This window comes from Centruroides sculpturatus, unplaced genomic scaffold (assembly GCF_000671375.1).
Source record: "Centruroides sculpturatus isolate CEXI.00-Female unplaced genomic scaffold, Cexi_2.0 scaffold762, whole genome shotgun sequence".
Taxonomy (NCBI): domain Eukaryota; kingdom Metazoa; phylum Arthropoda; class Arachnida; order Scorpiones; family Buthidae; genus Centruroides; species Centruroides sculpturatus.
Window position 1 is genome coordinate 194,986 of NW_019384911.1, and position 18,498 is coordinate 213,483.

An 18,498-nucleotide genomic window follows, 5' to 3' on the forward strand; every position below is an offset into this window, starting at 1 on the left:
TCACAGTATTATCGCTGAGATGGAAACAATGTTAAAATTATGGCGTAATAATCAAGTAAATGTGAAAAATTGTAAAATAATATAGGCCTAATTTGTTATACATATGTACTATCTAAGATTTTATTAAACATTTTTTTCTAAATTATTGTTTTCTTTAGTCTCCGGCCCCAATTAAAAATTATTTGTATGTATTTATATGCGAAATTATACCCTGACTTACGCGGTTACTGCTCGGTCCCACCTATCGCGTAAGTTTGGGGTATTACTGTACCAATGTGACGAGTTGGATCCTGTCTTGGTTAATTTTATTAAAAAGTTATTTGGTTTGTCTCATTGTACTCCACATTATCTGATTTTTATGGAGTGTTTGCTATTACCTTTGTCTTTTAAATTATTGAATAAGTGTTTGAACTGGATCTTCAGGACTATTGCATTGGATGAAAAACGATGGAGCAGAATATGTTTGTATTATGTATTAAATAAGAGGGACTTTCTGTGGTCTAAAAGATTAAGAGAAATTTGTGTTAATAATGGCATTAATTTTGATGAATTACTACAGAATTATGACAGTTGTTTTATTTTGAAATTAAATTATTTTGATAATTTTATTCTTGATTTGAATTGACATATTAATGTAAGCTCTTATAATGATTGGTACAAGCACTTAAACAAATAAAAATATGACTGTTCGATTTATAATAATAATTTTCCTCTTAATATTAGTGCTACAGTAATGCAAATCAGATGTAATTCTTTTAATTTTTTACAGAATTATCGCAGAGAAATTTGCGAATATTGTCAGGACAATCAGTTATTCGATATTTTTCATGTGATAGCTAAATGTTCTAATTTAGAAAAAATTCGAGAAAGTGTGTTTGGTATTTCTATTATTACATTTGAGAATTTTCTGGAACTTATCAGTAATTTAAATAATTTTGATTTAATTAATTTTGTTCATAATATTAAATTATTTTTTAAGGTAATCTTATGTTGATTTATTTTATTTTAGTGATCCTTTGTACGGAGTGACATGCATTGTTGTTTGTTTTGTATATTGGAGTATTCGATTGTTGTCGAAAGGTGGCATTTGCTTCCCCTTTAAAAGTGTGATCGTGGATAAGAAGTGTTGGGAGACTATCCACATTTTGATGAGATTACTTATTCTTTTTTTCTCTTATAGATGGGTGTAACTATTGTTTATTTATAATTTGTTCAGATAGTTCTCACCATGATTTTGTTTTGTTATATGTTTATATTTGGATATGTTGTTTAAATATTTATTTTGGTATTTATAATAATATTTGTATAATTTGTTTTGTTTTATTTATGTAAATGTTAATTTTCTCTGTAATAATGGAAGGACTGTATATATTTCGGTGTGTAATGTATGTAACAATTTTTTTGTATTCCCCGCATCATGGGTTTTACCCAGTATGGCTAAATAAAATAAAAATAAAATAAATATATGAAGGCAAATATTCGCAAATAATTTGATACAACACAATTTACCAACAAGGAGTGGGAAATAGCAAATACTAAACATTTATCATGAATAAACCATCCAGACTACTTGGTATTGGCCAAATGTTTCCTCAACATTCAGCAAATACCATGTGTGGAGATGCCCTAAGGCTAAGATTTTATCAAATTAGCCTAATGTCCCTGTTAAAAACATTAGAAATATAATGATAAGCAACTGAGGGGATTTTTTTCCATATATTCTTTTTTTTTTCACTTTGTAATTTATTCTTGTGAAATCTTTTAAGACTGTACTACAATTTGATTTTCCAATATGCAAAAAACTTCTGCATACCATAGAGATTACATTAATTACTTTTCTTGACAGTGGCGTACCGTGGGTGTCAGCCACCCGGGGCGGAGGAAAATTTTGTCCCCCCTTATTTAGGTATTTCAATTTAAAAGACCAAAATTCAGTTTTGTCACAGAACAAGCAATGAAAAACTCGGTGATAGTGTAGCGACCTGTTTAAAATAGTTCTATTGGATATTGGTGGTGTATATGAATGCAAATGAACAGCAAAAAAATAAAAAATAAAAAGTTCAACAGGTTTCGCAGGAATTCCTCAGATGAAAAAGTTAATTCACCTGGCAAGCCAATTCCCGGACTGTCTGGACGATAGCACTATCGTCGGCACGATACAAGTATGGATTAGGATGTTTCAAATTTTTACAAGATATTATTATTATTTATTTATTGTGAAATTTTGCCACCCCCTAAAAAGTGCCGCCTGGGGCAGGCCGCCCCTGCCCCCCACTACGGTACGCCACTGTTTCTTGAGATTTCTTTGAAAAGGAGTCTTATCAAAAGTGCTTTCAAGCACTTAATAAGATCATTAAGTATATTCACTGGTTCATGGAATTAATACTGTATTAATTCCATGAACCAATCTAATCTGATTTCATGCTTCTTAATTGATTTATGATTATTTCACTCATTGGGATTTTTTTGAGGCCATCGCACACATGTTTAAGAATGAGATTCTTTCACTCATTTTAATGGCTCATTCTGGTCAGGCCTGAAATATTTCAATGGGTCTAGTGTTTATGTCCAAAAAATACTGTTAGCATATGTCAACAAATTTCTCAACACTTAAAACTTCTTCAGAGAGGTTTAATTTTTATCCAGAATTGGTGCAATTACAATAATTTGAGCGTCAGCCCTGATTTTAAAAAATCTGTTCTTTTACTTGCAGAAGTTCATATTTCCATTCTTAACTCAACATATTTAGTAAAAAAAGTGTAACTTTTGTTATTTAATGTAAAGAGTCTTGATGCAATGCTTTATAAAGATGCATTTTCTAAATTATGCAGAAATGCAAAACATGAGATCTGCAATATCATATCCATCTTTAAATACATACTACAATTGTTCAACCTATTGTCATTTATACTGTCAACAGATAACTTGAAATTTTTTGCAAGAATTATCAAAGTAAACTACAAACATTACAATGTATTGCATGCCTTGCTATTACTGATGCAATATCAATGACTCCAAATCAGTTTTTCAAAATTATATTTAAAATATTTTAATTAAAATAATGTACAGTACTTTCTAGCAAATATTAAATGAATGCAATAAATAGATGTTAAAATTTCATCTCTTATGACATTAAATCTGATTAATCTGTATTGCCAATACCAACATAAGTACTAATAATTATTCTTACAATAAAATATTCATTTTAGGATAAAATAAAGAAATTCTATGAAAATATATATACATAAATGAATAATTTGATTATTATGTACTTAATGAACTAACTTGATAGTGAATCAATAATGGATGATAAACTAATTTATTAACTGAATAATTAATTATTTAACTGTAGTAATTTATATAATGAATCATGATTTCTTACCTTGGGTTGTAAAATACCTTCAACACTGCTTTCAATATTTGTTTCAAATACATGTGCTTTTGTTAACTTTTTGTCCCAGTGAGCTGCCAACCAAATTCGGGCTAGAGGGCCTTTCTTAGCCAAAACAAAATGTGCATAAAACATGGTGAATTCTCAATACAAAACAAACCTGAAATTAAATAATTGAAACTTTTATTATCATAATAATTAACAGTCTAGTATGAATAGACAATTAAACTTATTATGAATTTATACAGTTTCATCTTATTTAAACTGTTATAAATGTTTCATCTTTGCTTGAAATGGAAAAGTTTAATTATGTTACCAATTTCATTCAGTGACTCTTGGTTTGTTACAAATGATGATAAACATTAGATCTTTTTCTTGATGTTCTGATTACTTAGACAAAAGAAATAGGTTAAAGAATTAACTTTTAATATTCCCTATTTTATAATACTGTTATAATTAAATTCATTCTATATATGAGTACACTACTAAGGTATGCATGAAACTATGATTTAGATTATGTCTATGAACTGGACAATATTTCTGCAAATTAACTGTCATCTATTAAATCTGCAACAACTAATAATCACTAAGTAAGCTTGATAAAATGTAAGTAAATTATATTGATATTTGATCAGTATTTGGCTTTTAGAATAGATATATAATTTCTGATTTGAAATATATTATTATCTTGATAGCCTTTCTCAAACTATAGTCTTATTTAACAACGGTTTAATTGGCATTAGTTTATATTTAATAAATTGTAAATGCATCATTTCTTTAAAATATCAGAAAAATAGTTTTTATGTATATTTGTAATTAGCCTCTATTCAGATATTTTATTTTTAAAAATCAGCCATTCTTCAAGTGCTTCTAAGTATGGAATGCATCAACAGAAAGACAGCTTCTATAATCAAATACAACTGCATAAGAATAAAACATAAGATTCATTTCTCAAGAGTATAAATTCACAAAAAGTAATATGTAATATGTAAAAATAAGATAAAACTCAAATTTTAAACTTTAACATTTTTTTAAAATTAAGTTTCTTAAATGTTTTTCTTAAAGGAAAAGTTAGATGAGATTTTTCTACAAATTAGCCATTTCCAAGATTTGGAGAAAACAGTCTGAGGTCCCTGAGGTTCTCTAGTTAATAACAATGTTTCAGGTCCCTTCCAAAAATCCATACAGATTTTGCCATTTTATGACTCATATTTTAGAATCTTTTAGACCACTAATGGGACATTCCAATTTTCAACACGAGTGTTGAGTGTTGAAGTCAACAATTTGACGTCATCGAAGTGCTTAGTTCCCATAATTCCATTCTCAGCAAGATGAATTCCATTCAAATGTCTTACCAATTACCCACAATTCATTGGAAAGTAGCAGTCAACATATCTGTTGAGTGCTGAGTGTGTTGAGTCAGCGCTGACAACAGCGCTACCTCAACATTGAAAAAAGGAACAAATTTTAACAAATGTTGAGATCAGCGCTGAGTCAGCGTTAAAAATTGGAATGTCCCATAAGAGATTCTACAGCTATGTCCACATCTATATAACAACATTATGAACAATGTATTGTTACACTTGATAAACCAGTTTGAACAGAGAAAAAGGCCCTGTAGCATGACCTCTGATGTCACTAAGGTTTTTGAAATGGTTCACCACTGATCCATTGCTTGTTGGCTTTTAATGAACCATCTTAAGGACAACAAACCATGAAGCACACTTTAAGATAATACAAGTGTGAACACACTTTAAGCAGATGAGCCCATGCCCACTAAACTAAGAAATTTGTTCAAATGCTATGTGAAATGGTATGTCATTGTGTATGGCACAAAACAATATTTGTCAAAATGACCATGTTTCTGTTCCATACATAATCATACAGGCTGTGATTCGTAATGAAGTAATAAAATGCTGTCCACAACATTGTTACATAGATGTAGACACAAGTGGTGAAATGCAGGAGATACCCCCAGAAAGGGACTACACTTATTAATTAATTTTAGTTTATAAAATTAACTGAACTTTACACCAAAATGGTTATGATGTAATGTACTTACTGTCTTACAATGTTAAAAAGAACTTTTTATTCAAAATTGCAAGTATTTTCAATAGCTTACAACTATCCTCATAAGGCTGATTCAATTGGAACCAAATAGAACAAGATTTTTCATATTAGAACACAACAGGTAACTTTTAAAAAGAAAAAAAAAAATGTTACAGAAATAAAACTCATGAAATGTACAAAAATTTAAAAGTTACAAATAAAAATTAAAAAATTTTATTTTGTTAGTAAAAATAACATTCATTTATAGGGATAGGAATAATTATGCATTATAAGTTTTCTCTGGATGTGAGGGAAAAAATCCCTAACTCTTGATGGCCCTGCTTACTGTAATCAGAAGTTAGCATATAATCATCATTATATTACTAATGATAAGTTTAAATTTACATACACTGTTAATAAGTGCCAACTGAAAAACAGATAATAATGGTTTAAGCCATGTCATTTCAATAAAAATATTAGCACAATGGTAAGTATCAATTTAAATTAAATCATCCAATCATTAAGACAGTCTTTTTCAACCTTTTTTCAACCATGGCTCCCTTTAAACTTTTCTCAATTTTCATGGGCCCTCATTTTTTTTGTTTCCATATTATGATTTCTGTAAATCAACATATGTTCTCCTAAAATACATATCCATAATCAATACCTATCAAATGTAAGCATAATTTTTCATTTTTTTGTGATTTACAGATGAAATGAAAAAAATTATCAAAGTTTATATATTTTTATTTATACAAGAGAAATTTAGAAAAAAAAATAAAGATAATATTAAATATTGAGTAAATAAGCAAATGAACAAAAATAAAATTAAATTAAAAACAAATTCAAAAGAAATGAAATAAGAGAAGTAATGAAGTATAATCAGTAAATAATAATAAACCAATCAAGCCACAAAGCAAGTGCATTACTCATGAATAACGATGTTTATAAATAAATTTAAAATATTTTATTTCTACTTTTTCAATGTGAACCTTGGTCTTGATGTTCTTTTATAAGTTTTCTTATTTCTAAGTTCCAAATTGGATAGTGACAGCCAAAGATCTCTTATTGTAACATCCAGTCTGTTTCTGGTTTTAATTAAGGAAATAATTTACTAAATCCACATTCAACCAAATATATATGAACAGAAAAGCAATGAAAATATTTCAACTATTTCTCAGAATTTAGGAATCTCTTAGGTATGTTAGATTTTACCCAAAAATTCCTGTTATGTTGAACATAAGGTTAAATGCTTATAAATAACAAAAAGTCAGAATAAACATACTCCAAAACAACTGGAGTGCTGATATATAATGATAAGATATGAGCATAATATATATACTAAGCCAGAACTGTTTACAAAACATTACAGTCACTAAATGTGCCCTCCAGGCATGTGACATAGAAGCCATGTCCCTGATGTTGATAGCTGTTCCTCTAGAAATAGCCCTGTATATCTCAAGAATCTCCAGGTATTTTAGATGTGATGGTAATGCATTTCAATGTAGAAGGTGAGCTCTAATCAAAGTAAATCTCTACATCTGCATCTGATGCATAGGCAGCCAAGGCCATATCGCCTGATTTTCTAGTAATTGAATCATGATGTTCCTTGACTTTAATCATAAGGGATCTAAATATAGCACTAATGTATTCGTAGTGACAATCTATTCTATGGTCATGCAAGCTTATCTGATCCAATTTTGCAATTGTTGTATGATTGACAACTTCCAAAACTTCTATTGTAAACAAATATATTTTTATAAAGTAATCTTCTAACGATTAATTACTATATATAAAATATATATTTTTCATATCCAGAGTTCCTATTATCACATCTGCTGCTGCGCAACCTACAATATCCATTATTTCATTGATACTAACCCTTTTTATTTCCTTCTAAGTCACAGTGAATTCTATTGATGGTGTTGTGATAGCTTTTTGGTAGATGTAATTTTCATAAGATAGATTAATTTGAAATATACTTTCTTGTTTATTTCTTTAAAAATTCAATTTGTTAAAGAGAATATTTGCTGACAGGAATGCTGAACATAGATCCTTGTTAAATTGCCACAGATGAGACATCTGTAGCAACATTCAAAGTATCTCCTCTGCTGCTTGTTAACAAACTCTGCCATGAACCAGCTTCAGCTTCCTTTGCTCATTTTCTATATGCAAATTTGTTTTTAAATGTTGCTTGACTTGAAACAGCTTATCTGATCCAATTTTTTGTCACACACTTTATAGAAAAGTATCTTTCCATCAGTTGAAAATATAAATTTTCGAAATGCATTGAAATATTAATTCAATTTACTAGCTTTTGTGGAGCCATCCATCACTTCAACTCAATATACTGGCTACTTAACATTTAAAAAGTTTGATAATATTTATTCGTGCCCTTCTACATGCTTCAGATATTTTGTAATTACCAGAACTGGAAACTCTCCCACATTTGCATGTTATGCCACTTTTTTCAAATTTGTATAAAATTGCAATTACTATTTCTATTACTTTGATGTAGCATATTGCTTTAATATGTTAGTAGCTTACACTGAACATTAAAACTACATTCTGGAATATGTTCTCCAAAAAAATTTAAATGTACAGTGGATGATCGGTTAATGAACAGTTCGAACTGTGAACAGATCAGACAATGAACACTTTCGCGAAAGATTTTTATTTTCTTTGCCGGACAACAAACACATGTTCAGATAATGAACACCTCACAGAACAAACACAAGAAGCAACATAAAATAGTTAATACCAATTGGTCTTCTCTTGTCTCCAGGCGACAATTTGAAACCTTTTTCGGAGCTTGAAAGACATCAGTATTGACACTCAATCTGATACCGACTGGATAGTATTCCTCCGAACTTTGAAACGTTCCCTTCTAATTCCAGTCTTGTTTACCTTTCTGACAAAATTTTTTATATTCTTTATGAGACTGTCGGGCAGGCACTCGTTAAGTTTTGCATCGGTTTTTATTTTCAAAAGGCGAGAGTTTAACTGTCCCATTGGATATTCATAACCATTTTAAAACCAAATTCCAAATTTCATTTAGGCCTCACATTTACATAATTCTTTTTGTACACTAGTTGATTTTTGTTCTCTGAATTTTTGTAATTGCTTTTCTGAACTTTTTATTTAAAAAAGAAACTGATAATATTATGTAGCCTAAAAAGAGTGGAGTTTCAATAACTGTGCTCACCATAGAAACCAAGCAAGATATAATAGCGAAGGTAGACAGTGAACAGAACACGTCTGATGTTACTAGGCAATGTGGCTTGAATAGGTCTACAGTAATCACAATCTTAGCTAAGAAAGATATACTCAAGAAGACTCAAGCAGCTAAAGGAGTAATGAAAATTACATCTGAGAAATATAGAACATTGAAGAGCTCATAATGGAATCTGAAAATGATCTGACAACAGAACTCCAAGAACTTTTAAATGAAGAACACCAAAAAACTTGGAAAGATATGTTTTCTTCTGAAAAAGAGGATTAATGCTAATACAGTATCTGCTATTAAAGATCCTTTGAAGAAGTGGGAGGATGTCAGAACAATGATCTTAGAATGGCATCCAAACCAGGTTGAGGTTAATAAGCTTGGGGATCTCTACAATTACAATGCTATTAATTACTTCTGAAAAATCCTGAAGAAGAGAGAAAAGCAATCAACATTGGAGAGATTCTTTAACCCCCACAAACAGAAAAAAAACATGACTGATAAAAATGCAAGACTGTGTACATATGTATTTTTATTATTACATATAAATAAACATAGTAAGAAAGTATATATTTTTTTATTTTTTGGGGTCTCCAGAACAAATTAATCAAATTCCCATAGAAATCTATGGTAAATTGATAAACAGTTAACAAACAATTTGGGTAGCAAACATGGTCTTGGAACGGATTATGTTTGTTAACCGATCACCCACTGTATAAGCAATTTAGAACTACAGGAAATTCTCATTAATTCAAACCTGGATAGTTTGAAATCCCATTAGTTCATAAACGTACTTTTGCTCTGGCCAGAGACAGAGATTTACATGTTAAAGAATTCGGTTAGTTCAAAATACGGCTACTTCAAAATTTGAAATGAAAATTCTGTCTGAACTGTGATATGCATATGTTAACTTGTTTGTTTAAATTGAAGTGCCTCCACACTGTAACAGAACAATAGACCAAGAACAACTCTAATCTAGTCAATATGGCTTTGCTTTTACAGTAACACATTTTCAGGTGTCAACTTACCCATGAACTACCCTTTCTTTCTCTTATCTCATAAAATATGGCTGGTTTTGCAAGAATTGCAAGATTGGGCTACAAGTAGCAGATTAGGATATTTATAGGCTCTAGGCTACTACAGTAGAGCATCGATTATCCGACTCAATTGAGGACTGGGGTTGATCGGATAATTGAAAAGTCGGATAACCGAAAAGTATGAAAAAATCCATTATTAGTGTAGTATATTATTATATCCCATGTAATTAGTATATTAGTATATCGCTATTAACCTACTTCGTGTTGAATTTTCCTCCAAGTTAAGCCTATCAAATTTTTTTAAAAATAATAATCGTCACTATTGTATCGTTAAAAATTAGAAAGTTAAGCCTCGTTTAAATACTGGCTTCCCTTCATGGTCGATCCAGTGTTGCCAGCTAAAACATGTAAAAATAATATTAAAGTTGCCAAGACATAGCCAAATATTGTAGCGCCACATCACTAGCAGACATTTGAATTTGCCGACTAGAACGTGGTCGGTTAACCGAGGTGACGGTTAATTGGGGGTCGAATAATCAATGCTCTACTATAGATTTGAGCAACCTACTGCTTTTTGGGCACTTTAAAAATAATTTGGACTAATTTCAAGGATTTCTGCTTTACTTTTTATAAAACCTATCTAGCAACCTGTGAGGTTCTCACTGGACACATGCTGTTTACCTTCAGATTTATTTTATCATTATTAATTATTAAATAACAAAAATAGCATTCTGCATAAGTAGCCGTATTCCATTTGCTTAATAAATTAAATCAGTAACCAAGCATTTGACATATTGTACAGAAATATATAAATCTCGGGTAATTCGAAACTCGATAATTCAAAGTCGCAATTACTTTGTCCCTTGAGTTTTGAACTAATGAGAATTTCCTGTATTAATATATAAAATACACACAAAAAAATAATTGTCGTCAAACTAAAGTTTACTGATTATTTTACAAAATTTGTTGCAATTTTTGTATTTTATTGTTTTTTACCTTACCGTTTGATTATTTTTGTAGTGGATTTTTTGTTACTTTTGTGCAATTTGTTTTATAAGTGTAATCATTGGCCATTTAGGCTGTACTTTATGTATGTAATAAATAAATAAACATTCTTAAAATAAATAAAGCTTTTATTTGTCATTGTATTAGAATGACTTTTCAAATATGTATTTACTGCTATGATAAATGAAAACAAAATAATTTTATCTACTGTACAGTGGTATCTCAGGATACGAAATTAATCTGTTCCGAAACTGAGATCATATCATGAAAATGTCATAAGGTGAATCATTTTTCCCCATACGATTACATGTAAAACCAAGTAATTCATTCCAACACTAAAAACACACTCAAATTAAAACTAAGTTGTACATTAAAAAAAAAATAACTATAGTAAGGAAAACACTGAAAAATGTGTTTTGTAGTTGTAAATGTATAAATAACCATAATAGAATAATAATTGTTAAAAAAAATGTAGTTTTATTTGTACTTTACCTTTGAGAATAGAGGACTGTGGAAGTGTAAACTGGTGGTGAAAGAGAGGGAGAAGAGAAATGATACTAAAACTTAACTTACATAACATAACGTAACAATAACTTAAAAATAACTTAGAAAACATAAAAAAATTAGTGTTGTTTTATATATATTTTTTTTTTAATTTTTATTCACTGCTTTTTGCTTTCTATTCTTCACTTACACCAGTACTTTCACTGGATAGAGGTCACTTGGTAAAATATCTATCCAAAGAGGTTTGGCTTTGCCTACTTTTTAAAATGTTTCTAAAATTACTTAGGCAAANAATTTATCGAAAAATGTGGAGTCTACTTTGTCGAGTGGCAAGAAAAAGTATATTTATTATTCGAGAGCTTTTATGGAACCCGCGGGTAGAAGGAGCCTCCTCTCTCCTCGGAGGGCCCCTTTGCCATATTTTTGCATTTAGATTTCTTTATTAATTAAAAAAGGTCTTTAAATATTTTTCGTTTGTAAAAATTACAATATATGAGGCTTTAATAATAGAGTTTATAGGTTAAGGAAATCTAAATACAAATGAATATCAATAACCAATATTAACCAAACCATTTTTATATGATAAACAAAACATTTAATAAATCAAAATACAGTGGTACCTCAGGATACGAAATTAATCCGTTCCGAAACTGAGATCGTATCGTGAAAATGTCGTAAGGTAAGTCATTTTTCCCCATACGATTACATGTAAAACCAAATAATTCGTTTCAACACTCAAATTAAAGCTAAGTAGTACAGTACATTAAAACAAAATAACTATAGTAAGGAAAACACTGAAAAATGCATTTTGTAATCGTAAATGTATAAATAACCATAATAGAATAATAATTGATAAAAAAAATGTAGTTTTATTTGCACTTTACCTTTGAGGATAGACGACGGTGGAGGTGTAAACTGGTGGCGGAAGAGAGGGAGAAACTTAACTACTAAAACTTAACGTATATAACATAATGTAACAATAACTTAAAAATATCTTAGAAAAGATTTTAAAAAAAAGTTATTGTAGTTTTATATATATTTTTTTTTTAATTTTTATTCACTGCTTTTTGCTTTCTATTCTTCACTTACACCAGTACTTTCACTGGATAGAGGTCACTTGGTAAAATATCTATCCAAAGAGGTTTGGCTTTGCCTACTTTTTAAAATGTTTCTAAAATTACTTAGGCAAATGTCATTACTCTGAGCAGCAATAGGCCAGTGTGAACCTTTTCGGGATTTTCTTTTCAATAAAATCAGTCACTTTCTGATAATACCTCAAGATTTCCTTTATCGAGCGAGATCCTTCCACGATGAAGCAAACACATGGACTGAGACCAATGAACAGAAGTGAATAAAAAATGGCGCGGCAAACTAATGTAATGTTGTATGGTGAGTTTTTGTTTGTATCGTGGAGAAAAAATATGCTCAAATTTCATGTCGTATCCTGAAAATTTTGTATGCTGGGGCGTTCGTATCCTGAGGTACAGTACCACTGTATTTATCTATTGTACTTTTTCAATATTACAATTTTTTCAAATTACAATCATTCTTAATTAATATTGTATTCAAAAATGTTTCAAATCAACATTTATTTGATTTATACATGTGCACAAATGATATAGTTGCCCCTGAAATGCAGACTTCACTGTCCAATCTTGCTTATTTGTAACAAATGCCAATATCCAGAATGTTTTTAGACAGTTCCATTAAAACTATAAAACTAAAGTTTTACTGTACTCCTTTCTAGTTATTTAAAAAATGTTTTACATGTTTAAAAAAAAATCATGCAATTTTCTACACTTTATGTTGAATTCTGTTTATTTATGCAATTTTTCATACTATTGATTTTCTTGATTTCTGAATAATCTCAGCATAAGTGATCAACTAATATAGGATACCTGGAGTATACAAAGTCATTATATATTTTATGCAAAACAGCATTCGTAATAATTATCTTTTAAATGAAAAAAAATCCCTTTTCAAACAAATCATTTTTCCTGTGTTATATTTCTTAATTAGTGTGAATGTGAATGCATTAATTGCATTAAGCAGAGATTTCTTCATATATAAAAATTTAATGTATTAAAAATTACATATACATGGCATAAGTCAGGCACCATAGGCAAACTAATGTAATAGGTTTTTGTATTTCAGGATAAAATGTTGATGCAGGACAAACACATAATGGACCTGTGGAATAGTCCCATATATAGTTCAGCCAGCTTAGATGTAGAGTACCTGTTACTGGCATTTTGCCAACTCTCTTAAACTCATCTTGCATGTGTGGTAAGTAGAAAGCTGCACTGAAGTGCTCATTCGTTATTAGTACTGAATTTAGTATGAGATTTGTCTTTTCATATTCTTTTGCATGCTTCATTGTTTTACCAAAGTGGTACATCATGTAACAAACCCTTTCTCAATGGAAAACATTTTGCATGTCATTCAATTCTACAACAGGAAAATCAAAAATGGCAATTTTATGATTCCTGTTGCTCGTTCTACAAAATGTGCAAGTAGGGTTGCTAGAGTATCCTTGTCAACAATGAAAAAAAAATTCACCAGGAAGCAGGCAGTGAAAATGAGACAAATTTTGCTTCATTGATAGAGAGTTCAGAGAAGGACATTCACTTCTTTGTGATGTAATTACAAGAATAATTCATGATTTCTGCATTACAGAGAAGAAAGTCCCATAAATTTCTAAATTACTGCCAGTCTTAAACGAAAAGATCAATTTTCCTCTTTATTTTACAAATGCACCAGTTTAGTTCACAACTCTTGTGTCAATGTTCTCAGGTAAGTTAGCCTGACAATAGTCCTGATTACAAATTGTTAGATCTCTACCTGTGGGATCACTTGAAAGCACTTTCTTATGAACAGAAAATATCTATTACTCATTTGAAGATCCAAATCACACATGTCAAGCCATGACTCTTCACATATTGCAAGATGTGTGAAATGATTGGATCACTGTTTGAATCTGTGGGTGCAAGAATCACAACAATATTGAACATATCATCTGAACAGTTATTCTGCCTATGCTACATGACTTATGGGACACTATAATAGTTTTTAAGTTCAACTTCTCAATTAACTTAAACAATTTCAGACATTTTTCGCTCATTCTTAGAAACACTATTATTAATCAATGTTTAAAAAATTAAATTATTTATTTACTTAATTTTTGAATATCACTATAGCATAATTATCTGAAATTAAATTTTAAAAATTTTTACAAAAATATTGTAAAAATCCATTTTAATTACCATGTTTGCATATATAACCTAAAAGATACATTAATTTGAAAGAAGTGCAGTTTATGACATAATATTTTTATTATAATTACTTAATTAAACTTTTAAATATATTTTACTCATCTTTTTTATTAATTTTAACAAAAAATTAAAATCTAAAAATATTCTTAAAAATAAAAATTGTTAGTGGTTTTTACACAAAAAATATAAACTTATACAGGGATCTTAGCTATCTATTCTGTAATTATGGTAATTCTACAACTAACATTTACTTGAGTAAAATATAACTTTACCCAGGACTGTAGAATTGTCAGTAAAAAATATATCAACTCCTTTAATATTAACATAAACTTATACTTAAACATAGGTTATAAGTCTTTTTAAAAAGTAACCTGATTGTTCAGGGATAGTGATAAATGTCTTATGGGTACTATTTACCATTATTAATACACATACTAAGTTTTTATGAAGAAGTTTCAGTTAGAAATTTAATGATTTGAGAGCAGAATTACAATTAATAATGTAAAAATTGAGGAGTTGACAGTTTTGTATTTAAAATCCACAACCTAAACATTAATGTTTTGAAATTTGGTTTTTGAAAAGTTTGAAAAACTTAGTTGATATTTTTATCTAGTGCTGTTTGTTCTTTTTTAATGTTAAATATTTTAATTTTATTGAGAATTAAATCCAATATACTGACTTATGATTCTCAAAACTAATATTAATCAAACATTCCTTTTTTGTAAATTAATTAGTTTTCCTGTTAATTTTATTATATTCCTTTTTTAAGCATAAATAATTTTCATTTTACACATTTAGCTGTTATTTTATTATTGTACACACAGTCTATTAACATTCATTGGTTTATCATCATTTGTGTTCTCTAACTTGTAAGTCTAATTCAATAATTTTAGTTACTCTCCTACAAATATTGCTTTCCTATTGCAAATTCGTTATAATTTTGTTATCATATGATTTCTGTATTTTTTGAGAATTTCATTTTGTTCTTACTATAACAAATATAGTTGGAAATCTTTACATCTATAATTTTTACATCTGGTAAATAAAGTTTTGTAACTGTTTTATCTGTATCTTTGTAACTGCTAAATATTTCTCTTTTAACTTCTTTATTTTTTATCTGATCTTTCTTTGATCCTTCAAATTATTAGATGATAATGTATCTGAATAAACCTAATTAGCTAAGTACTTTAATGCGTGTGTTTTTTTTTAAAATGTTCTACTGTATAATGTTGTGAATGACTTTTTATTAATTAAATATCTTGTGATAGTTACCTTCTTTAACAAAGCTTTTAAAATTATGTACAGCAATAAATCATGTTTTTAGTGAAATATTTTACAAGATAAGCAATAAGAACATAAAATTAAATATGCATATAAACTGAAAAAGCTTTACTGTTTAATTTTTTCTGCCAAACACAAGCTAAGAAAAAAGCATTTGAATTGGAAAGCTTTTTTCCTTCTGAAATTTTTCAAATACTTGAATAGGATTCACAAATGAGTCATTTCTCAATAATTTATATATAACAATAATTTCATTTAATTAGATATCTTACTGGACATACGTTTTCATAGTATATATCACAATCACTTCTATTGTAATCAATAGCACTATTTACAAATCATATTGCAATAAGTGCAAGCAATTATTATTTAAAATTAATTAAAATGTATACACAAAATGTTCTTTTTGTATATATTAAATTTTGAAAATAATTTGTAACAATATCATAATAAAAATTAAAATGTTTCATGATCATTGAATAGCTTAGAATCTCTTGAAAAATATCATCTTAAAATAAAAATGATTAAAAAAACAGATTTTCTTTTTCTCAAAATACTTGGAATCTTATACATTTTCCGTTCATTGTCATAATTATTGTGTTCAATTACTGTTATCTTGTGTTCAATATAGACTATTATTAACAAAAATACTTATTTCAATACATAGTAAGAACTGCATAATATAAATTTATTGTATTAATTGTAAACTTTTACCATATAATCTAATAAATATTGATAATATTGAATTTTTCAAGTAATTTAATTTCAAAAGCACAGTTTTACTTTTTAAATTTTTATTTCACATGTTGTACAATACATTATTATGCTGTATAACAATTCTAATAAACTGTTTTTAGATTTATATTTGTAACAATTTAAAAGAAACTTAATTTTTAAATCTAAATAGACAATAGATAAAATTTAATGCAGCACTAATGTTGATGGTAGAACATTTACATTACAAACAATAATTAAATATTTTAGATTATTTTAAATAGAATGAAGTATTATTTTTGTAATAATTAGTCTTAAATGTGAATACAGTTATTTAAGAGTAAAATTAATATGTAAGCAAACAATCTGAGCAACAGATTTTCATATGGTTTGAAATTAACATTTTAGGCCAATTGTTATTAAATAAACTATACGTTTCAGGCAAAGTTAGAACTGAATACGTTGTATCCAACACAAATTTATACGAAATTAGATTTAAATAAAGTAAAGAATGAACGATCGAATCAAAGTCAGAATTATAAAAATAAGAACTAAGTTCAAATTCGAACCAAGATGATATAAACTGAACACTTCCGGATAGAGTATATTAATTAAAAAAAAAAAAAAAAAGTATATCTCAATGCTTCCGAGTATATAATAAGGTTGATTTAAAACACGTGTAACACAACATTTATGAAAAATATAATGAGCAATTCATGGAAAATTAATTTTAGTACGTGTTCTTCATCAATATAAAGTAAAGTGAATGTGTATATATGGTTTAATTAAAAACGAAATGTCCTTTCTAGTGTCTGGTTCGGATCATAGATGTCATGAGTTGTACGTTTCCACGAAATATAACAAACCGACACACCTACCTCTTAAAATGCCAATTTGCTTATTCTCGAGTCGTCAGAACTGACGAATGAATCGTTATTAATTGCTAATCAGGCAGATTTCTTGTTTAAAACGTAATCCAAGAAGACTCCAATTCAAACATTAAAATCGTCGATCCAAGATGGCGACCACACTAGATTCGCGCGCGAACCAGCGTTTCAAACTTGGATCTTACACCAATATTCCTTCGAGCAGAAAAATAATCCACTGTTCGTTTATTATTTTAATTAATCGAAAGCTCAAATTCCTATTTATTACCATAACACGTTACTCGTGTATTAAATACTCTATCGAATTAATCGTCGTGCGGTTATTTTTACTTTGTTTTTAGTCATCTAATAAGACTTCGTCCATATGCGGCAGACGACATCGCTTCGTCTGCGTCTTTTTCAAATGTAAGGCAGACGATCCGGTTGCTAAAATTTATATATTATAATCAAAATATTATCACTCTTAATGCATTTATTAATGTATAAAAAAATGTTTCCATGCTCGTAAGATCGTCGAAATTGAAATGTAATGATAAGTTGACTGAAATGCTCCGATGAATATATTGCGTAGCGTCGCCATGGCAACGTTGCTTTAATGTTAACCGAAGTTTAGTTTTTAGTTTTGCCATTTTCTGTGCAAGAATTAATCAAGCGAATATTCCACTTTTAAAAGAAATTGTTAACTATAAAGCACCTAGAAAAATTTACTTATAATCTACACCTTCTCTAATAATACTTAAAAAAAAAACGGTATTATTAAATTACTCGTCATTTAAAATAACGTTAAATTTCGCACCGTAATTACGTAACACTCATTTGGAATTTATGTCAAAGCATGTACGCATTGCTGTTTATGCATATTAACAATGTTAATTCCAGAACAATACGTTACAGTATGAAACCTAATGGGTTTAATCAAGGCCTTGAAAGAAGCCGGAGTAGAGCGGGCCCCTTATTTTTTTTTTAGAGAAATGAAATACGTAGAATTTTTCTTTATTAATAAACAAAAGTCTTAAAGTTTGTATTTTCTATTATCAAAAATAACATTAATTTTATAGAGACGGGAGCAAGGCCTTCTTAACATCATTTTAAGCCCCTGGACAAAACAGTGCAAGGAGCCTTGCATACACAACCG

The 18,498-nt window shown here is 28.8% G+C and overlaps 1 protein-coding gene across 1 annotated transcript in view; it reads right to left on the reverse strand.

Moving 5' to 3' along the window:
- LOC111631653 (double-strand-break repair protein rad21 homolog) overlaps positions 1-17,903 on the reverse strand; it is a 42,224-nt gene extending 24,321 nt beyond the window's left edge. The window contains exons 1-2 of the mRNA XM_023375951.1: positions 17,355-17,903; positions 3,383-3,551 (exon numbers count right to left, since the gene is read on the reverse strand). Coding sequence (XP_023231719.1) covers positions 3,383-3,526 — 144 coding nt within the window. The 5' untranslated portion in view covers positions 3,527-3,551; positions 17,355-17,903. The remainder of the gene's footprint in view (positions 1-3,382; positions 3,552-17,354) is intronic.
- Positions 17,904-18,498: the final 595 nt, after the last annotated feature.